The 24,143-nt window shown below is 40.8% G+C and overlaps 1 protein-coding gene across 1 annotated transcript; it reads left to right on the top strand.

Moving 5' to 3' along the window:
• Positions 1 to 926: 926 nt before the first annotated feature.
• LOC149165858 (uncharacterized) lies at positions 927 to 1,673 on the top strand. Its single transcript, XM_089429957.1, has one exon. It carries the CDS (start codon positions 927 to 929, stop codon positions 1,671 to 1,673), a length of 747 nt encoding a protein of 248 aa, XP_089286083.1.
• The last annotated feature ends 22,470 nt before the right edge of the window (positions 1,674 to 24,143 follow it).

Here is a 24,143-nt window from a genome sequence, read left to right as displayed (position 1 = left end):
CCGAAAGGACCAGACAAGCAGCCCCTAGCTCCTCCAACTCATCCTAAGTCGGCAAACTGGAACTCAGAGGCTCCGATCACCAGGGCACGCTACAAAGAAGGCACGAGTTTCATGGGTATCTCCTCTCCCTCTAACCCTCATATTTCGACTGAATGTATAAATTATGTTTCTAATTCTTGCATGCAAATTTGAACATAGTCTCCCCCCTACCCAAGACGAGCCAAGCCTGCTACCCGGTGGTCTCCGCTCCCAACCCCATCCTAAACACTCCCTGCTCTACCAGCCAACTCATCCAGCCCCGAGTGCCCCCTGGGGACATGACTTCCAGATCCTCCCACCACTACAACCTGCGCTCCATCCCTCCCCCCTTCCATGCCTTCAGATTGGAGGAGGACCCAATCCCACCTCTCCCCCCCAAAGCTCCTCAGGGAAGGCAATCCCGTATCTCCAAAGCTATCAAAAGAGCCAACCTGGAGGTGGCCTCTGGTATTCAAATTCCCATAGATCAGGTCCTTAGAGCAAAGGGGAACCCTGCCTCAGTGAATCCATGAAAGGCCTCTCCTTCAATTGTAGGGGTTTAGCCAGCTCTGATAAAAAATTAACATTGAAAAGACTGTCTGGCTAAAATTTTGGACTTTCTCATGCTTCAAGAAACCCTTGGAGATGGCCCCTTGGTTCTACAAACCCTAAGACCCTTTTTTCTCGACTAGGAGTTTTTCTTTTTGGATGCGAGAGGACGCTCGGGAGGATTAGCTCTGGGCTTCAACAAATCCTCAGTTAGGATCTCTAATGTCTGGGGAGGGCAGGGCTTCCTGGGAGCAGACATTATTTCAAACTCACCCAACATCACTTTGAGGATCTACAATATTTACGGCCCCTGCCATCACAGAGAGTCTTTCTGGGAAAGCCTTTTATAGGTGGACTTCATGCAGTCAGAGAACCTTATCATTGGGGGAGATCTAAATTTCTCCGTGGGGCTTGCAGAATCTTGGGGTCACAGGGCTCAATCTGATGTCCTAATAGGCTTTTTCGAAAAAATGTTGGATGACAATGACCTCATAAGCATAGACTCTGCCCGCAAAATGCCCACTTGGAGGAATCGCAGAACAAGGGAGAACGCCCTTGCCCGTCGACTAGACCGATTCCTTATCAAGTCATCCCTCTTAAATAGTCTTGGCCGAATCAGGCATTGGGTTGGTTCTGGGGGTTGTTCTGACCACTCCCCAATTTTCCTAGAAATTGAAGACGCAACTAGGAAGCCAGGCTCCCCCTTCAAATTCAATGTTGCTTGGATTGGCGAGGATGGTTTCCAGGATTTGGTTAAAGAAAATTGGACCCACTACAGTAGGGAAGCTGGGCTGTCTCCTGCTTCAGTCATTTCAAACAACCTCAATTGTCTCAAAGGAAAAACAATAGCTTGGGTCAAGGCCAGAAAACAAAAAGACGAGGAGAAGCTGGTCAAGATTGAGGCAGAACTAGCTCAGCTCGAATCATTGGGGCTGACAAGCTATGCTTCTCTCCACACTAAGGATCAGCTCATTAACCTAGAGAAGGAAAAAATTAAACTCCTGAGACGAGCCGAAGAAACTTGGCGCCTGAAGAGTAGAGATATTTGGTTAAAAGTTGGAGATGAAAACACAAAATTCTTTCCAAAATTTGCCAAAGCCAGGTGAGGTGTCAACACAATCTGGGCTCTAAAGGACCAACATGGGGGAAAAGCCAACACCTTCGCACAACTAGCGGACTTAGGGGTTCGGCACTTCTTGAACATCTACAAGAGCCCAAGAGATGCAAACATAGCGGAAATCCTTTGGGTGGCAAAGGCGGTCCCTCGATTTGTCGAGGAAGAAGAAAGGGAGATGTTGAATACTCCCATCACTTTGGAGGAATTGGAGGCTGCCCTAAAAAGTCTTGGCAAAGACAAGAGTCCTGGGCTGGATGGATGGCCCATCGAATTCTACATCACCTTCCTTGAGCTCATCGGTCAGGACCTCCTTCTGGCCACCGAAGATTGTAGAACCTCGGGAACAATGTCGGAAGCCTTCAACTCCACCTTCATAGCCCTCATTCCCAAGGTGGACAAGCCTCAATCCTTTGATGACTTCAGACCCATCTCCCTATGCAACTGCATCTACAAGATTACCTCCAAGATAATCGCACTCCGCATTAAACCAATCCTCTCCAGGATGATCTCAAAGGAACAATTTGCCTTCCTCAGACATCGCCACATCTAGGAGGCTATAGGCATCGCCCAGGAAATGCTCCACTCCATCAAAACCCTATCAAAAAAAGCGGCCATCCTCAAAATCGACTTATCCAAGGCTTTTGACAGAGTCAATTGGACTTATCTTCAGCTCATGCTCACACACATTGGTTTCCCTCACCAATTCATCAAGTGGATGGGGAGCTGCTTCACTTCTATTTCCTTCAGTGTCCTAATCAACGGGGTTGCTTCCAACTTCTTCCATGCCGAAAGAGGACTCAGACAGGGTTGCCCTCTCTCCCCAATGCTATTTCTACTGATAATGGAAGGACTTAGCAGACTCATAAAATCAGCAAGGATCAATGGCACTCTAGGAGGAGTGGAAATCAATGACAGGACCACTATTTCTCACCTTCTCTTTGTTGATGATATTCTAATTTTTCTAAATGGATCCTATAGGGATACCTCTAGTTTCAAGTCAATTTTATCTATCTTTTGTAAAGCTACAGGAATGGAGCCAAATTTTGTCAAATCAACAATCATTTTCAATTCTTGTCTCCCGAACAAACAAAGATTTGCCTCCCAACACTTCAGGTTTGTAAGACAGGAGTTGGAGGATGGTCCAAAATACTTGGGCTTTAGACTCAAGCCAAATGGGTACTGCATTGCAGATTGGGCATGGATGCTTGCAAAAATTGAAACCCGCATAAACATTTGGCAGCAGAAGTGGCTCTCTAGGGCTGGCAGACTCACCCTCATCAAATCAGTCCTTAAGGCTATTCCAGTCTACTGGATGTCCCTAGCCTGGATCCCAAATTCATCGCAGAATCAAGCAGATCTGTTGTAGATTCCTTTGGTGGGGCCAAACAACAGGTAAAACTTTTGCCTGGGTCAAGTGGGAGAGGATAGCAAAACCTAAGAAATGGGGAGGCTGGGGCCTTAAGGAGCCCCAGGATTTCGCAAAGGCCCCTGGAGCAAAGCTGGGTTGGCAAATAATTACCTCGAGCAGCCTTTGGACAGACGTGATTTACAATAAATACATTTATCCACAAACAATTTCAGATTGGCTTCGCAACCACAGCCACTTGGGAGTCTCAAACATCTGGAAGGCCATCACACACTCCATTGATATCATCAAACAAGGCCTGGCTTGGAGGTGGCAGACGACACCCAAATCAGAATTGGGGCTGATGCCTGGGAAGGAAGTGGTAATGCCCACATTTTGCCACAAGAAATGAGGCAGGAACTTAGGGACGTTGGTTACTCACACCTAGCACACATCAACGTGGAGGGGTGGACCAAGAATTCAAATATGGAATGGCGGGCTTTTGAACACTTGGGCATAAGTGATAGATGGAGCAAGGAGTGGTTGAGGTTTTGGGGGGCACTGGAGGAGGCAAACATTAAGATTACTGCAAAAGAAGATTCGCTAATTTGGGCTGAGGCCCCTACTGGCAACTACTCCCCTAAGGTTGGGTTTGCTGCCATCATGGAATCTCGGGACACCGGAACTATGCGTTGGTGGTGGCGCTCCATTTGGAAGCTGAAAGCCCCTCATAAAGCGTGGCTGCTCTTTTGGTCTATACTATCAAATAAAATTCCTACAGATCAAAACCTAACAAATCGAAATTTTCATGGCCCTTCTAGATGCGGCCTTTGCAAAACTACGATCGAGGACACCGATCACCTCTTCCTCCACTGCTCTGTTTCGGCGGACATCTGGAGAATAATTACCACAACACTCACTGTTCCTCTTCGCTGGACTGGCCACAATGTTAATGAGGCCTGGCAGAGTTGGTGGTCTAACACAGCCAGTCAAAAACTAAAAAACTTGCCTCCCATTATCTGCTGGGGCATCTGGATTGTCCGGAACCATAGAATCTTCCAGGACAAAGACATTTTGGGAGCGGCTGTCTGCAACCACATTCTGGCCACTTAGGACTCTATCCCTAAGGATCAAACGCAATGCCCCCCTAGGATAATAATCCTAGAAGTAATAGACAGAGGCCAGCCTTGGGTGTACTTCGATGGCTTGGCCCAACCGGAGGGCTGTGGAGGAGGAGCTGTCCTACACCTAAACGAGTCTGTGAGCTTCAAAATAAAAGTGGGACTAGGGAGAGGCACTAACAACTTCGCGGAACTAAACAGTCTTAGACACCTCCTTCTCTTTGCCAAGGAAAAACACTGCCACAACTTTCAAATATTCGAAGACTCTCAACTCATCATAAACTAGATAAATGGGATCTATAACTGTCGCTTGCACACACTCAAAGACTTGGTGGAGGAAGCCATTGATTTGAAATCACAGTTTGAGTCTTTTGTCTGCTCTCATATCTACAGGGCAAGGAATGAAGTCGCTGGTCTTCTTTCCAAAGAGGCCGCGCAGTTGACCAGAGGACAATCGATGATTCAGGAGTACAGGGATGGAGACTTTTTCCAGATCTACCATAGGCCTTTCATCGAAGAGGCGGTTCACCTACAGGACTGATCAATATGATCATCCTAGTTTTTTGCTTTCTGTTTATTTTTGCTCTACAGTCTTTAACATTGCACATACAGTTATGGTTTTTTTACCCTTAAAGTTTAATGAGGGAAATATGTAAATATAATGCTCATAACATTTGCACTGACTTACCTGCTGATAGTAGTGAAAGAATTTCTCTAATGATGGCATACAACTTATAATTTTCTTAAAAATCTTAATGAAAATTACGCGTTTTTCCTTTGAAAAAAGAAGATGGCTCAATCATTTATCTCCCATGGAAATAAAACTAATGCGTTGATCCCCAGACATGAATTCTCTGCCCCCATGATTGCCTCATCCCAAGAAGATGAAAGTAACTTAAAAGAGGAGAGTGACAGCGTTGGAGAATGGAGACTTTTAAAAAATGAACATGTTGCTACCCCTCCCCATCCAGGGCTATGGGTAATGTACTTTGATGGGGCACATTCCAAATCTAGGTCAGGGGTTGGCATTGTGATCATTTCCCCATATGAAGAATACCTTTTGTTTTCATTAAGACTCCAATTCACTTGCACTAATAACATTGCCGAGTATGAGGCCCTTCTATTAGGTCTAGAAGCAGTCAAATCTAGAGGGATTCAAAAATTGATTGTAATAGGGGATTCTGATCTAGTGGTCTCACAACTTAGGGAAACCTTTGACACAAAAGATGAGAAATTGAAACCCTACAAAGAGAGAATCACTCACATGCTCAAAGGGTTCAATGATATATCTCTCTGAGCATTTGACAGATCTTTCAACAATATGGCCAACACCTTGGTCGTGGCTGCTTCCACTTCCACAATTATCCCTCATGATGTTGCAAGAAAAGGGAGATGCATCATTGACACAATTCATAGACCTTCCATCCCTGACTATGAGGAACACTGGCCTGTTTTTGAAGATGACCAAGACATAAATAACTTCCTGCAAGATCATGAAATTTCTCGCTCAAAAGAGAAGGATGTCATCAATGAGCAACACTTTGACAGGAATGATTCTAGCATTACTAATAGTAGCCAAGAAAACCCTGACACGCTAGATCTAAACCTTGGATCTGTGACCTCTCCCCAAAACCTAGAAACGGAGGAGCTCGAAAACCTACGAAGAGAGTTTAAGGATGTTTTTTGCCTGGTCATATGACGACTTAAAGGCTTATAGCCCTGAGATTATCCAACACAACATTCATCTCAAGGAGGGGGTGAAACCTGTTAAGAAAAAACTAAGGCGGATGAATCCAAAACTTGCCCCTCTCGTCAAGGAAGAGCTCTAAAAGATCGTGGACGTAGGTGTTGTGCCTCTGAAGATAATTCTAGATCGGGAATTATGCCAGAGCATATGTAATGTTTTGTTGGTTATTGAGGCTTTTGGATGACCAAAGCTCTAAGCTGTTTAAACTTTAAACAGGTGCAATTTCTTAATTACTTATGATTTATTAGGAGGGTCGATTCTTCACCTCTAACAGTGGTTTAACTTTGAAGAAATATGTAAGGTTGAAACTTTACAAACTATATGATTTGTTGAACATCAAACAGATTATTTAACGAGTCATATACAGTGGATGCGTGTAAAATACTTTTACAGCCAAACAATATATGTTTGAAACTTAAGGGAAAGTGACAATTTAGTGATGTAGAGGAGTTAAATCAAACAGATAGTTTAATTAACTAATCTCTATAAAGAATTATAACTTCATAGGGGATTTCAGATAAATTGAAAATCAATATTATCATACCCAGAATTCCCACAAACTTCAAGCATATGCAGATTAAAACGGAGTGAACAAAGAAGAACTTACAAGGACACAAGCTATTTTGAAATGAATCCAAAATCCTTTTCTTATTTTAGATATAACTTTGAAGGATACAAGCCTGCTCAAAGTCTATCACAATGGTTCAACCATTTCTAAGTCTCTATTCTAAGTATTTATAGAAATATTTACATTTTAGATCAGATTTCAAATAAAATACATTTACAAAATAATATTTGTTTAAAAACACAGATATTTATAGATATAGTAGGAAAATATGTTGAATATTTGTTGCACTGTTGAGGCTATGTAGGAGTCTGGTGATGACTATCGTTGCTTTACTAGAAATGTTGTGTCTTTGAACTTCACTCGACCAATTCTAGAACTCGGTCCCACCTTTCTTTACCTGGGATAGAAAAACTAACCATATTTCTGAACCTTTCATCCACCTTGGTGTAAGTGTCAGAAGTTGGTTTATTTACAAAAAGGTGGTGGACCTCGTGCTGGATATTCAAATCAAACTGAATTCCATGTATGAATGCTTCCCCACTGATTATTCCTTTGGCTTTTGCAAACTTGGAAGTATCAGCATCTATGTTGCACAATTCTTCTTGATAATTTTCTAATGGGATGAATTGGCCATTAGAATACCTGAGAGTAGGAAAGCCTATTTCTTGCAGCAATGTGAGTTTTCTATTGAATCATTTGACCTGCAGCTCAAGATCTTTACAATTATTTTCCAACTTTATCATCAAATTATTCTTAGTCAAGATCCTCTTAACTTCCATGATTGTTGTTGTGTTGTTTGGAATGTTCAAGTCTTCTAGTTCCTTCTTGGTTTTGGAATTTAGGAATTTGATGATTCTTTGTGCTTCTTGAAGAAATTTCAACCCCCACTCTGGTTATCAGTTTTCCTTATCACTCCATGCATTTAGTTTTAAATCCAAGCATGATAAAAATTCTAAAATCTGGAAATGATAATATTTTTCTGAAAACACAAATTTAGAGATTTCACAACTGCTGAAATTGCAGAAATAAAACACAGCAAAATTATGACAGCCACACACAAAAAATAACACAGTGATTTTTGGTCAATGTGACCCTGGAAAAACCCCCTACAACTCTTGGGGAAAACTAGTTTGAGAGCTCTTTTTTATTTCTGAAAATGATTTTACAGAGAAACTAAAATACACAGTAAAAATTCCAGCAACCACAAATTACAACTTATCTCGATTTCCGTGCTTGAACTCCACCTCGAAAATCGTGCCAATCAGCAAACAGCCAAAACAGAAATTTTTACAGCAATAAAACAACATTAAATGTTGTACGACCAACCTCGAAAAATGTGCCCAAAACTTGTCCCTCTTCCTCGATTTTTGTGCCTTTCTCCTGTTGTACGGTTTTTCCTTGGGATGCATGCCAATAAATGTTGTTGCCCAGATTTGTTGAAATGTCTTCTTGCTGCTCTCCTTCACTTCCTCACTGCTCAGAAATTCTCTCCTTGCTCTCTCTTCTCTTTCTCTCAAATGCTTATGAAAGAATGAATTGATCTTTTCATCTTCTCTTCTCTTTTTATTCTCTAAATGACCTTTTGGGTTACTCTAAGATCTAATGGCTGAGAGTCATTTAGATCTAAGAATGAGAATAAATGTGCATTTAATTCTCACTTTCTATTTTTTAACTCACCCACTTAGATAAAAGCCCACTTAGCCTTTTATTTCCATAGTCACTTTTTCACTTTCTAATTCTTCATTCACTTTAATAAAGTCACCTTTAAAGTAGAATGTAACTTTACCACTTATAAAGTCACTTTTAAATTAGAATGTAACTTTACCACTTACAAAGTCACTTTTAAATTAAATTGACTTTACCGCTTATTGTCACTTTAGGAGAAAAGTAAAAAAATAAATTTGGACACTTTTCCCTAGGCCAAAGATCAAAGCCTTAGGGAACCACTTGTCCTCTGGTACCCAAATTTTAACACTTCTTCTGGCCTGTGCTCTAAATCCACCTTTGTATTTTCTACTGTTGTCTTAACTGTGTATAAGTTCTTTCTGTTAAAAAATGATTTGTATTGAGGGCCACATATCTGTTATGTTGGCATTTATGTTTTGCCGCTTAGCCTCTGCTAACATTTGAATTACAAAGGACTGGTATTCATACTTTTGTAGCTACTGCATGAGTTTGTAATTTTTCTGAAGTTCTGATAAGTATGCATTGTCAGTTTTAAGTTTACTTTCCTCCATCTTGGCCAATTTTGCTGATAATTTTTCTTTTCTTGTTTGAACAAATGATAATTCATCCAGATCTCTGGTAATCTCTTCTGTAGATTTTGAAACTGTAGTCCTTGCTGAAGTTTCTATCACTGTACCTGTCCCTGATGTAGATACTCTTGCTGCTTCCCGCTATTGTTTTTCTTTCAATAGTGCTTCCATGCCCTGGTCCATCTTTTGAATCTGAGCATTTTGCCCAACCACTATAGTAAAAAGTTTTTACTTCTCCATTTCTATATTGGCAACCTCTTTAGCAAAAGATGACATTTTTTCAATTTAAAACTGAGAATTTATTTTATTCACTGTACCTGTGCCCAATGTAGATACTCTTGCTGCTTCCCACTATTGTTTTTCTTTCAATAGTGCTTCCATGCCCTGCTCCATCTTTTGAATCTGAGCATTTTGCTCAACCACTATAGTAAAAAGTTTTTCCTTCTCCATTTCTATATTGGCAACCTCTTTAGCTTGAGGATGCTCTGTGGAGGGCAACTTGAATTTCTTCCTCAATACCTGAATGTCTGCTTCCTTGTTTTTGATGAGCTCTTCTACTGCTTTGATATCCTTAGGATCATGTCCTAGCTTTATGATCAAATCTTCTAGAGATTTGATCTTGTTATCTTTAGCAAAATATGACATTTTTTCAATTTTAAACTGAGAATTTATATTATTCAAAGATGATTGTAATTTGGAAACAATCATCGTTGCACTGTAAGTGATGAAAAGATCAACTCCCATGTTTGTTTATGTAAATTGATCTAATCGATTTCATGTATTTTCTTAGTATCAATTGAAAAGATGGAGGCTTTATAGTCTTCAACACTCCTGGGGGCTGATACTAGAGGTTCCATGAAGGCCATCTGGAACTGTCCCTTTTCTGAATCAAATGCAAAAAGTAGTCTGTGTTGAGTTTTAGTTGTCTGCTTCCAAAACTCAGAGTAGGTGGAAGCCTTCAAAGCTTCATTTTTTAACTTTATTTCTCTGTATCTGGAAAAAATACTCTGCTGAGTAGAAACCTGTGAACTGGATGATACTGGAGATTGGACCGTTACTTCCACGGTCGGTGATTGTACTGTTTCCTCTACTTGAGTAGGAGTGATAGGGGTCCCAGATAAAATCACTGTGGCTGGTTGCTTTGTGTTCCCTTCCTCTGGAGTTTCATCCTGAATAGTTATTATTTGAGGCCTAAACAAAGGATTGATTGGAGAATCTGATTTTTGAGTAGTACTAGGGTCCTTCTTCTTCCTTTTAAAAGTAATAAACTCTGCATCTGGATTATCAGAATCTGTAGGGGGCATATGTTCTCTTTCTCTTTTCTTCTCCTTCTCTTTGGGAGTTGTCTTCAGCTCCCTGTAGAGTACCCTTTGTAAATTATTCCTAATTGGCATATTGTTCAACCTTAGGCCTTGGTGTGTGTGCATAGGGAGTACTTTTCTGTTCCATTTTGAGCTTGGAAATGATGCCCTGATGATCATAAGACTTAGAAAAACTGAATTTGAACTTCATGTGGCTCAAGATTGCTTGTATTTCCTTTGTTGCTGCTCTGGTGTTGATGATGTATGGCCCTATGTGAGTTTTCAGCACTAGTTGTGCTTTCTTCTTATAAGAAACAAAATGCACTTCATCCATATTTAACATTTGCCTAGAGTATTCCAATGCAAAGATCCTAATAGGTACAAAAACTAGCAGCCTGTAAGGGGGCAATTCTAATCCATAAACTCTAATCTCAGTGTAGTTCTGGTATAAATACCAATGTCCAAGTTTGGCTTGCTCTGTTAAGTGTAAAAATTTCTTTATCTCTGGAGAGATTCTTTGGATTACATCAATGCTTAACAAACATAGTGAGGTATATAAAAATTTGTCAACATAATCAGTGAAAGAATACTCCTCTAAGTTATTTCTAACCAGAGAAGTCCAGTGAATGACTGACTAGGGGTTACCTTCACTATCTGTCTTTTGTAAAGGAAATTTAAATTTGTCTGACTAGTAAAATAGCATAAGGTAAACTAGCACTGACTGATATTTAAAGACACTATCTGCTTTGAAATACATGAACTGGTCATGGATTGAATTAGCCAAGAAATCACTGTAATTGAAAAGGAGGGAGGGTTGTTTGCCAACTGCAAAAGTAGATAGAAAAACTAACATTACATCGTCTACCCATTGATCACTATGGTATCTGAGTAGTGGGGTTACCATAGAAATCACCTGCTTGGACATTTCAGGCAAAATTGAAGATGGATATGGGGGACTGGTCCTAAGTAATTCAACATATTAAGGAAGAAAATACTCCAAAAGTCTAGGCTGTCTGAGGGAATGTGAGTTTGTTATATAATTCCATTAGAAAATCTACAGAAAAAGGGGCATGGGAGGCTTGATATTCAATTTCCAAGGCTTTGCAGATACTTTCAGGGGAGATAGGAAAAATGACTTCATTGTTGTAAGAAATGACTACCCTTTGACTCGACAAGTATCTAAGGTGGCACCAAACAGAAAACTTAGGAAAGAAGTGAGTCTGGAGGAAAACAAATTGTGGGAGAAAGGATTCCCAGACACTTAATTTATCACTCTTATCCAAGTATTTCTATTTAGCCCAATTATGGAGCTCATAGAGGTCGAATTCGTAAAGGGTTTCAACAATCTTGTATAGGGTATCTACTAAAGGAGCTTTGTCAAAATCTAGCAATGGAGAAATAAGGGGATTTGACACTGTAGCCTTCCCCTTTCCTTTTCGGTTCGACATCTTGAAAATTGAAAATAGGGAACAAAGGGCAATTACTAGATTACAAAAAACTTAGATAGAAGAAGCTTGGAGGACAAAGTTACCTTTGAAATTGCTGACTGTGTGCAAGGAAATCACTGTTGAAGGTTGGCAGATGATAGGAATTTCATCCTTTGTCCTACAAGATGAATGACAAGCAAAAAGAAATGGTGCACTAGCTCCGAAGGGTCTTTTATAAAGATGAATTTAGCTGTGTAATGGTTTTCCTAACGATTAGGGAGTGAAAAGGATTTATTTCTAAAATGGATAGGGAGCGAGGTTTTAATGTCTTAACATTCATTTGGCAATTGGCGACATTTTTTAACGTTAAATGGGCAAATGACGTGGACGGGAGTCGTGGCAGAAGCGGAGTGGTGGGCGGTTGAGTCGTTGGCGGGATATGAGCAGTGGTGAAGGAGAAGACACGTGGCGGGAGGTGAGAGGCAGATGGAAGAGTCGTTGGTGGGACAACGAAGGTGGTATTTCGGGGGGGGGGGTGGTGTCGGCGGTAAGTGGAATTGGGAGGTTACCCCCTGAAATAACCAGCGGATGCCACGTCTCATTAGTAGTTTCAGGCCCCCTCCCTCATGTTAACTGTAGGGAGCACGGGTGGGGGGCCAGGGCGAAAAGCCTTGTGCGTTGTAGATCTGAGCGGAGTGAATCATCACCGTGTCTTTGGCATGATCTTTATTGAAAAACGACAAAATCATTTTGTCGTATTATACCATATAAAATAATAATCAAATAAAGCATAAATACTAAGTTTTAAACCTTTTAAATTAATAATTTCACATTTTGAAAGCGGCATTTGAATTTGCTCGCTAGTTTTATTTTTTTGGAATTCATTTCTTCTCTTTTTTTATTTGAAATTTTTCTCATTTTTCTCATATTGATTTTTCATCCCTTTTTTTTTTTTTTTTTTTTTTCTTTTTCTTTATATATATATATATATATTTGACATGTAAATGTAAATGTAAATTAATGTTACAACATCAACTCATCTAGGGACTGTGTTTCCCTGTGAGATGCAAAGAACATGCAGATCCATGTGCCTTCTCCTCGGGCTATGGAGTCTTTGCTGTGAAAATCACACTTGCCATGAAAAATGTAAATAAAACTGGTAATGTACAATGAACTATAGTTGTAACATTTTTTAGTATTGAATATAGTGCTTGAGATACTGTCCATTGACAGGCAATGAAGAATATCTTCCTTCTAGGTTCTGCGAGATAAAAGTATTGTTTCCTTTGACTTCTGTAATGTTGAATGGTCCCAACCAGAGATTATCAAATTTACCATTGTAGGTTTTAACTCTATACAGAAATTACCTGCATACGAATTCTAAAACATAGAAAATAAACAATGCGAGAGCATAACACATAAAACACATATACACAAAGATTTACCCCTAGATCCCAAAACCGGGACTACCAGCTTGATTTTTCATTATGTTCCTTTCAATGTTACAATACATATTTATACATGCCGAAGCATCCAATATCATGGACTGAAAACCATCGCATCCAAAACCATGGACCGAAAACCATCGCGTCCAAAACCATGTGCGAAAATCATGCACAAAACCATAGGTAGGTCCGCCCAACCTAATATAGGGTCCAAAAAACAAAATTTTCTGGGGCGCTGCCCCAAACCCCATGGAGGGCGGTTACCTACACCCGTCAAACCCCCTGTGACCCCCCCACTACGCAATCGGCGCAACAAAGGGGGGCCTCCGCCCCCCCTCTAACCTCCCGGTTAACTACGTGGGCTAGTCGTGCAAAGAATATAACACAACCCAACATTCTCCCACTTGTTGTTTTCTTTCCACAGGGGACCACAAAAGAGCTTAGTCATTTATCCAGCCTTGCAACACCCATTGTTTCTCTACACCAAGAGAACTTCTCAGAGCTCACAAATTTTTTCAATGCATCTACAATATTCTTCAAAGTGTCCACCTTTACCAACAACAACTTTTTGTCTTCTATCATATCCCTCACAAAGTGATACTAAACATCAATGTGCTTTGTCTTTGAATGATATGCAGGGTTCTTTGCCAAGAAAATTGCACTTTGGCTGTCACAAACTATCCTTATAGGTCTCTGTACTAACCCCATACTTGAACACAATCTCTGCAGCCAAACTGCTTCCTTCTTTGCATGAGTGGCTTCCATGTATTCTGCCTCTGTAATTGATAGTGCCACTACAGATTGTTTCTTACTCATCCAACTGACTGCACCTCCAAATAGGTTTAACACACACCCACTTGTAGATATTCTCTGATCCAGATTTCCAGCCTAGTCTGCATCAACAAAACCACGAATATCCAACACTCTGTCCAATCCTGATCTTCCTTGGTAGCACAAACCATAATCACTAGTGCCAAGCAAATCCCTAAAAACTCGCTTCACTGTTGTCTAGTGCTCCTTCCCTGGTTTTGACATAAACTTGCTCAATACTCCCACTGCATGTGAAATGTCTGGTCTAGTATAGACCATTGCATACATCAGGCTACCGACTGCACTTGCATATGGAACACGGGACATGTCCTCTTCCTTTTCTTGTGTCTTGGGACACTATTCAGCAGATAACTTCACACCTACAAGAAAAGGAACCTTCACCTGTTTACTATCCTGCATATTAAACCTCTGCAGTATTGTCTCGACATAATTTCTCTGGTTTAACCAGAGCTTCCTCTTTTTCTGGTCTCTTTTAATTTCCATGCCCAAAATATAGTTTGTAGCACCAAGATCTTTCATGTCGAATTTGGAGGACAATTGGGTCTTCAAATCCTGGATAATTTCTGTGTCATTTCCAACCAGCAACATATCATCCACATACGAAACCAAATAAATAACACGGTCACCAATTATTTTAAAATACACACAGTGATCTGCTTTGCTTCTGTTGAAGCCAAGTCCCCGTATGAATGTATCAAATTTCTGATACCACATCCTTGGTGTCTATTTTAACCCATATAGATACTTCTTTATCTTGCATACCAGTTCTTTTTTACTCTTCACGGCAAAGCCTTCAGGTTGTTTCATGTAGATTTTCTCTTTCAGATCCTCATGAATAAATGTTGTCTTCACATCCATCTGTTCTACCTCAAAATCAAAAGCAGCGACAACAGATAAAAGTAATCTAATAGAAGTTACCTTGGCAATAGGAGAAAAAATATCACCAAAATCAATTCCCAGCACCTGGGAATAACTTTTTGCTACCAACAGAGCTTTGTATTTCTCCACCTTTCCTTCTGCATTTTCTTCTTCTTGAACACCCATTCGTTGCCAATGGATTTCCTTCCAGCCGGCAACTCCACCAGATCCCAAGCCTCATTTTTGTGCAAAGATGCCATTTCATCAACCATGGCCTCTTTCCAGAGTTTGCCATCCTCTGAATCTACTACTTCCTTCATAGTTCTGGAATCATCGTCAGTAATAGATAAAGCAAAATTTGAAGAGAAAGCAGATGGACTATACCTTTCTGGCTGCCTTCTTTCTCAAACTGATCTTCTCACACCCGGAGTTTGTGGCTCTTCATCTTCTGATTCCTCCTCTGTTGTACAGTCTGATTCTTCCTCCTTAAGCTCAAACTCTATCTTCTCAGGTTCCTTTGGTTGGGCTTCATGTTTAATAACATCTTTTACCTCTCTGAACACCACATCTCGGCTGTACACAACCTTCCTTGTTATTGGGTTCCAAAGCTTATAACCCTATAAACCATCCTTATACCCAATAAGGATGCACTTTTCATATTTACTATCCAACTTGGTTCGTTTCTCCTTTGGAACATGTACATATGCATCACATCCAAATACCCTCAGATATGAAAGAGAGGGTTTCTTACCAATCAATACCTCTTGTGGAGTCTTATCCTCCAACGCTGATGAAGGTGATCTGTTGACCAGGTAACATGTTGTCTTCACTGCCTCTGCCCAGAATTCCTGTCCTAACCCGGCACCACTGAGCATGCTTCTTGCCCTTTCCATCAACATCTTGTTCATTCTTTCTACAACTCCATTTTTCTCAGGTGTGTATGGAATAGTCTTCTGTCATGCTATACCACACTTCTTACATAATTCTTCAAATTCCTTATTGCAACTCTCCACCATTATATGTCCTCAACATCTTTATCTTCTTCTCTGTCTGGTTTTCCACCAGAGCCTTAAATTCTTTAAACCTGTCGAAGACTTCAGATTTCTTCGTAAAGAAATATATCCATGTATTCATTGAGAAGTCATATATAAATGATATATAGTACACAGACTTACCCCGTGATGGAACCTTCACAGGTCCATACACATCACTGTGCACAAGTTCTAATATTTGTTTCGCCCTCTTACCACCAGAGGGGAAACTCACCCGATTCTGCTTCCCATATACACAATTTTCATAGAAAACAAAATCCAGAGAGCTATTACTCATACCTTCTACCATACCTTTACCATGAAGTATTCGACGGCCCTTCTCTCCAATATGTCCAAGCCTTTGATGCCACAGCATGGTCTTCTCTCCAAAGACCACTAGATTTTCTGCTCCACTTTCAGGAACCACAGAGTTGTTGCACCCATCAACAACAGTGCTACCTTGCAGCTTCTACAGAGTTTCAATCTGAACTCCCCGCATCAATACCAGTGCTTCCCGAACCATCTTGCAGGTATCCTTCTCAAACACTATTTTTACACCTGCATCATCCAGTGTGCTTACAGAAATCAGATTTCTGGCCAATGCAGGAATATGCAGAACACCCAGAAGTGTTCTAACCCTTCCACCTTGCAACTTCAACTTTACTTTTCCGCGACCAATGATTCTAGCCTTCCTATCATCCCCTAAAAAGACATCACCACCATCGTATTTGTCATACTCGCAGAACCACTCTCTATGGGGAGTGAAGTGAAAGGATGCACTTGAGTCAATCAACCATGCCTCATGATCTACATGTGTACTTGAAGAAGCCATGTACACATCCCCACCTTCATCTGAGGTGGTTTTCGCCTTTGCAGAAGGAGCATCATCAGATCCCTTTTCTTTATCAGGAGCTTTAGATTTACAGTCCCTTTTGTAGTGATCTTTCTTTCTGCATTTCCAACACACCACCTTTACAGGTTTTCTTGGAGATTTAGATCTCCCTCTAGATTTAGATCTCCCACTCAATGACTTATTTTTGTTTTTGTTCTGGGACCGTCCTCGTACAGACAAGGCATCACCATTTTAGCTCTCCATATTTTTTCGTCTCATCTCCTCCATCCGCAAGGATGAGACTATTTCATCAAACTGCAAGGCAGTTGTATTGCTACCTATTGCAATAACCAGAGTATCCCACGAATCTGGTAGAGAACACAACAAACTGATGCACTTATCTTCATCTAAAATTTTAATATCAACAGATAATAACTGATTTACCACAGTATTAAATGCGTTCAAATGCTCTGTCACGGAGTCTCCATCTTTCATCCTCAAGTTATACAGCTTTTTCCGCATGAACAGTTTATTCACCAGAGACTTAGATTGGTACAAAGTCCCTAACTTGTCCCACAAAGCCTTCGCCATAGCTTCCCCTGATACATTCAAAAATATTGAATTTGAGACACACAATCGTATTGTGCTTTTTGCCTTCCGATCCAACTTCTTCCATTCTTCATCAGACATTCTCGTTGGTTTAGTACCCGAATCTACCACGATCCACTGATCTTTATCCACCAACAGATCTTCCATCTTGAGTTTCCACAACTCAAAACTCTGACCATTAAATTTATCGATCTCTATCTTTCCACTGCTTGCCATCTTCTTTTACCACCAGAATTGATCTCGCAAATCTCCCACTAAACAGGGTCTACTACAGACCCAAGCGAAACCCCTCAGCAACAAAGGCGTCCCCTTGAAGGCAAAACAACTTTGATATCAAATGTAGGTTTTAACCCTGTACAGAAATTACCTGCATTGGGATTCTAAAACACAGAAAATAAACAATGCGAGAGCATAACACATAGAACACATATACATAGAGATTTTCCCCTGTATCTCAAAACCGGGACTACCAGCTTGATTTTTCATTATGTTCCTTTCAATGTTACAATACATATTTATACATGCCGAAGCATCCAATACCACGGACTGAAAACCATCGCGTCCAAAACCATGGACTGAAAACCATCGCGTCCAAAACCATGTGCAAAAATCATGCACAAAACCATAGGTAGGTCCGCCCAACTTAATATAGGGTCCAAAAAACAAAATTTTCCGGGACGCTGCCCCGGACTTCATAGAGGTAGGTTACCTGCACCCCTCAAACCCCTTGTGACCCCCCCGCTACGCAATCGGTGCAACAAAGGGGGGGCTCCGCCCCCCCTCCAACCCCCGGTTTACTATGTGGGCTAGTCGTGGAAAGAATATAAATAAACCCAACAACCATGTATCCCTTTTTCTTCTCTTAAAGCATCCCATTTCAAAACCAAATCTCTTTCCATGAAATCTCTTTCTCTAGCTTTCCTATCAAACAAAGTTTTCATTTTGTTTTGATATTGACGAAGTTTGTATTGAACTTCATCTCTATTTTCATTTAATTCTATAATCTGATTGATTCTTCTAGAAAAATCATCGGGTTCTTCATTCGACTCTTGTAAAAACTTCATGACAGGAAAAGCTAGTTGTGTAGGAAGAATGGCCTCAGTGCCATAGACAAGCTGAAAAGGGGATTTTCCTGTTGATCTTTTGGGTGAAATTTTGTTGGCCCAAACTGCATACTTGAGATGACTATCCCAGTTTCTCTTATGATCTGCAAGTACCTTTTTAATCACTTTTACTAAACTCTTGTTAGATGACTCTACCAATCCATTCCCTTGAGGGTAGTATGGAGTAGAATGATGCAATAAAATCTGATATTTCTGACAAAATTCTATCATTTTAACACTACTAAATGCCTATGCATTATCTGTGACTATCTGTTGAGGACAGCCAAATCTAGATATATATTTTCTTCTATAAATTTGATGACAACAATATCTATAACATTTTTTACTAAGATAGCTTCTACCCAATTTGTAAAGTGATTTGTGGCAATTAAGAACCATCTGTGATGATTTTTGGATGCTGGATGTATCTCTCCAATGAAATCTAGTCCCCATTGTAGAAAGGGTGTCTCAATTAAAACTGGAACAAGACGGAATGCTGCTAATCTTTGCTTGCCAACAAAAATCTGACATGGAATGCAGCTTCTGACTTTTTCCCCAACCTGTGAAAACAACTTTGGCCAATAGAAACCTGCTCTCAAAATCTTGTGTGTTGTTGATGTGGCTTTGAAGCTTGTAGATGACCATCGTTTCCCCCCCTGTCAGATACAAGGTGAGATGATGGAGAAAACTCGACTGCAAGACTGTTCAATACTCTGGAACAAGTTCTGACATGTGTTTGGAATATCTTCTTGGCTGTTGATGCCCATTGCCAAGAAGCGATCCATCCAAGATGAATCTTTGTTCTTGCAGGACGTTTGTTTTTGAAGCACCTGTGTGAAGAATGTTGGACACCTAATCCTAAAGGGTTAGCGTGGAAGTTGAATGGACAAAGCAGTCCAAGAGACCTTGGGATCTGAATCCCAAGAGTCACCTATTGTACTATAAATGTGTATCTTATGTTAATAAAAAATGCACTCACTGATTTATCTTTCATATTGTTTGCTGTCCATGTGTGTTTAACATGGTATCAGAGCCATGATGAGTGGCCTCTTTTCCCTGAGCAACTGGTCTGAGTTGCCTTGAATAGTGCTGACTAGAGCTGGCCTAGTCTTCTGTAACGCTCCATTAATTCTGCCATATAACGCATCTGTCCTCTGCGTGATTCTCTGCACCTCTCAGCGCTCTGTCCTCTACCTCTGCCAGCGCTCTGTCCTCTGCGTGATTCTCTGCACCTCATGCGCTCTGCCCATATACTCTGTCGATTCGCTGCCCCTCTCTGCGCTGCCTCTGACCTGACTGCGCATCCGTTTCCTCTGAGAGACTGCGCATTTTTTGCCTATACACTCTGCTCGCCACGGCCTCCGTCGAAACTTTCATCACTGTGGAAGAGGCGCGGGGTCATTACCAGTCTATAGGTCGGTTTCCAAAGATCACTAGTCTGCTCTCTGTTGAAGATCGATACAAGACATGCATGGGTCATTTTGAAGAGATTGGGAAACCTCTTCAACATTACGAAGGCGTCGACTCCGGGAAGCTCTACTCTCTTCATCTGAATAGTTCTCACATGGTTCATTCGCATTGTCAAGATCATTGCATATCAAATTCACAGGACGTTGTGATTCCGTGGATGTATCATTACTTTGTCTGCCTATAGTATCAAAGCCTTTGTGCGTCTGACGTTTTGGATCTGCGGATTATAAATTTTATGGTCTCTGTGTATGGGCTACAAAATTTTTGGGTCTTTGCGTGGTCAACTCACATTTAAAACAAGTCTATATAAGTGTTGCCAATGACCGAGACCAATCGACTGCACTATGTGATTTTCCATACGCGTCTTTTACTTTTCCAAAATTTGAATGTTCGATGAAAATGGAAGCAATTTCAATGAAAATGTGCGGCTCTTCCACTCGGAGATACTGAAAGGATTGAGATCAATAGGGTGGTCTGCACTCTCCGATTTTTGATTATTTACTTTTCCAAATAATCTACGCCTTTTTAGATGCGCTGATGTGAATGATTTAACTTTTAAATGTGAACGCTCCTTGAAGATGGAAGGAGATTTCAATGCGCGTGTGCTACCGTTAGACTATCTCTATAAAGATGACAAAAGGCGTCCATATCTAAGCTCATGATAAGATTGCCTAGAAGGTGCGCGGATGATATCTCCACCTCATTGTTCCAGCCCTCTGAGTTGATAAACAGGATGGAGACCAATGACGTCAATGATAGCGATTGCCTGGAATGGGCTTTCATATTTGCTATATAGTAGCTGTCGTACCTGATATTTAGTCTTTTACTTTTCCAAAAAAAAAAAAAAACCTCCGCCTTTGAATTTTGTTGGTTATTTGTCTCTAGTTCACACATATAATAATGTTCCAAGGGCTGCCTTCCAAAGCTCGTTTTTCCAAAAGCCGGTTGTGAGAATCAAAGCATCAATGCGCTATTCAAATACGCTGTCCATTTTGAATACGCTGTCCATACATTAAAATACGCTGTAGAAATACACACAGAAACCGTTCAAAGATAGTAGAAATGGGAATATCAATCTACAGTGCACTTATCTGACGTGCTGGGGAGAAAGAATCACAGCATGTTTAAAGATAGAGGATGTATCCTAAGCTACAATGCGTTGCCATTGCAACTGAATATTACAAGGGGGGCAAAAATACTAATAACTCAAGTCTGCAGTGACTGAAATTCCTCAATAAAAGCTGAGGAATCGTTGAGTGTCTTTCTTGCACGCCAATAAACTGAACTAGCTGCATTGGATCTTCCAGCCTTTAACTCTTCTGCGCAATAATCCAGCCATAATTCTATGTTCTGATCATAAAGCTTCAAGGCAGAATCATATAGTTTGCACATATTTTGAGCAGCCTCCTCACAACCAACTGCTGCAAGTTGTAACTCAAATGTAATACAGTGTTTGTAAAAGTCAAGACTTGGACCTGGCAATGCTAGGAGACGATTGTACATTTCTCTAGCACACTGAACCCCTCGATTTGAAGACTTGACTGGGCGTATGCTGCATTATCTCATTCTTTGTGTGCCTGTTGCCTGAGCTTGGTGTTCTCTCAAGTCAGACCCTTGTATTGTGTATTGATTCATGTGTTGGTGTTAATAGCTCAGTGCGTTGAATGACTGGTTCATTACCACGGTTTGTGACTGCGGTGAATGGTGTGAATACAATGTTAAATGGTCCTTCTGCAATAGTTATATGTTGAAAACTGTACATTGTTGAAAACTGTACATGGTTGCACACTAATCATTTGATGCATATTTATAAAGAATATTGCTGGTTGTGATCAATTTTTAAGGTGTAAATCAGACATTGAAGAAAAAATGGCCAGAACCAGTGAAGTATTACAGTTCCTTAAAACTTTGATATTATCTACTGTTGATGACACATTAAAAATCAGCAAAGGATCTCTCTCAGAAATTCAGACATGTTTACAATATGCACAAGAAAAGATAGAGTTTTTGCAGCTTGAATCACAGCTACAACAGGAAGAATTACAGCAGTGGAGTCATCATTCTGAACCTGTTTCTGTTCAGAACAATGAAGCAGACTCCCATAAACAGCAAGTCAATATTGTTCAAGTTCATTTAGATTCAGTACCCAATAAAGCAGCAGCTGTACATGCAGATGCAGAAACTCAGTCTGCACTTCCCAAGCCCATCATCAGACCTTGGGAACAGCTTGTCCAAAAACAAGCACAGAACTGGTCTTGGATATGACAAGGACTTGTCCTTTCATATTCCAGACTACTCAAAGCCCATTCAGTTTCAGAGTGCTGGATTCATGTATGACAGTTCACCTGCTCCTCATGACAGTTCAACTTCAGCTGTTCCAGATTCTGCCCCTCTTCCACAGCAACAACAACAACAAAAACAACAGATCGTGAAAAGCTGGTGTCTTCTGCTAGAGGAAGTGTTCTCAATCTATTCACGGGCATCTTTGTCTCTGGCTGCAACTCTGAAACTGGTGTGGCAGGTTGTGGCTCAGGCTCGCTTGATGTGGCTTTGAAGCTTGTAGATGACCATCGTTTCCCCCCCTGTAAGATACAAGGTGAGATGATGGAGAAAACTCGACTGCAAGACTGTTCAATACTCTGGAACAAGTTCTGACATGTGTTTGGAATATCTTCTTGGCTGTTGATGCCCATTGCCAAGAAGCGATCCATCCAAGATGAATCTTTGTTCTTGCAGGACGTTTGTTTTTGAAGCACCTGTGTGAAGAATGTTGGACACCTAATCCTAAAGGGTTAGCGTGGAAGTTGAATGGACAAAGCAGTCCAAGAGACCTTGGGATCTGAATCCCAAGAGTCACCTATTGTACTATAAATGTGTATCTTATGTTAATAAAAAATGCACTCACTGATTTATCTTTCATATTGTTTGCTGTCCATGTGTGTTTAACATGGTATCAGAGCCATGATGAGTGGCCTCTTTTCCCTGAGCAACTGGTCTGAGTTGCCTTGAATAGTGCTGACTAGAGCTGGCCTAGTCTTCTGTAACGCTCCATTAATTCTGCCATATAACGCATCTGTCCTCTGCGTGATTCTCTGCACCTCTCAGCGCTCTGTCCTCTACCTCTGCCAGCGCTCTGTCCTCTGCGTGATTCTCTGCACCTCCTGCGCTCTGCCCATATACTCTGTCGATTCGCTGCCCCTCTCTGCGCTGCCTCTGACCTGACTGCGCATCCGTTTCCTCTGAGAGACTGCGCATTTTTTGCCTATACACTCTGCTCGCCACGGCCTCCGTCGAAACTTTCATCACTGTGGAAGAGGCGCGGGGTCATTACCAGTCTATAGGTCGGTTTCCAAAGATCACTAGTCTGCTCTCTGTTGAAGATCGATACAAGACATGCATGGGTCATTTTGAAGAGATTGGGAAACCTCTTCAACATTACGAAGGCGTCGACTCCGGGAAGCTCTACTCTCTTCATCTGAATAGTTCTCACATGGTTCATTCGCATTGTCAAGATCATTGCATATCAAATTCACAGGACGTTGTGATTCCGTGGATGTATCATTACTTTGTCTGCCTATAGTATCAAAGCCTTTGTGCGTCTGACGTTTTGGATCTGCGAATTATAAATTTTATGGTCTCTGTGTATGAGCTACAAAATTTTTGGGTCTTTGCGTGGTCAACTCACATTTAAAACAAGTCTATATAAGTGTTGCCAATGACCGAGACCAATCGACTGCACTATGTGATTTTCCATACGCGTCTTTTACTTTTCCAAAATTTGAATGTTCGATGAAAATGGAAGCAATTTCAATGAAAATGTGCGGCTCTTCCACTCGGAGATACTGAAAGGATTGAGATCAATAGGGTGGTCTGCATTCTCCGATTTTTGATTATTTACTTTTCCAAATAATCTACGCCTTTTTAGATGCGCTGATGTGAATGATTTAACTTTTAAATGTGCACGCTCCTTGAAGATGGAAGGAGATTTCAATGCGCGTGTGCTACCGTTAGACTATCTCTATAAAGATGACAAAAGGCGTCCATATCTAAGCTCATGATAAGATTGCCTAGAAGGTGCGCGGATGATATCTCCACCTCATTGTTCCAGCCCTCTGAGTTGATAAACAGGATGGAGACCAATGACGTCAATGATAGCGATTGCCTGGAATGGGCTTTCATATTTGCTATATAGTAGCTGTCGTACCTGATATTCAGTCTTTTACTTTTCCAAAAAAAAAAAAAACCTCCGCCTTTGAATTTTGTTGGTTATTTGTCTCTAGTTCACACATATAATAATGTTCCAAGGGCTGCCTTCCAAAGCTTGTTTTTCCAAAAGCCGGTTGTGAGAATCAAAGCATCAATGCGCTATTCAAATACGCTGTCCATACATTAAAATACGCTGTAGAAATACACACAGAAACCGTTCAAAGATAGTAGAAATGGGAATATCAATCTACAGTGCACTTATCTGACGTGCTGGGGAGAAAGAATCACAGCATGTTTAAAGATAGAGGAT

Source organism: Pinus tabuliformis, chromosome 5_1 (genome assembly GCF_031772625.1).
Source record: "Pinus tabuliformis cultivar Carrire ecotype Pingquan chromosome 5_1, CPIR1, whole genome shotgun sequence".
NCBI lineage: Eukaryota > Viridiplantae > Streptophyta > Pinopsida > Pinales > Pinaceae > Pinus > Pinus tabuliformis.
This window is presented reverse-complemented; position numbering and strand designations above follow the sequence as displayed.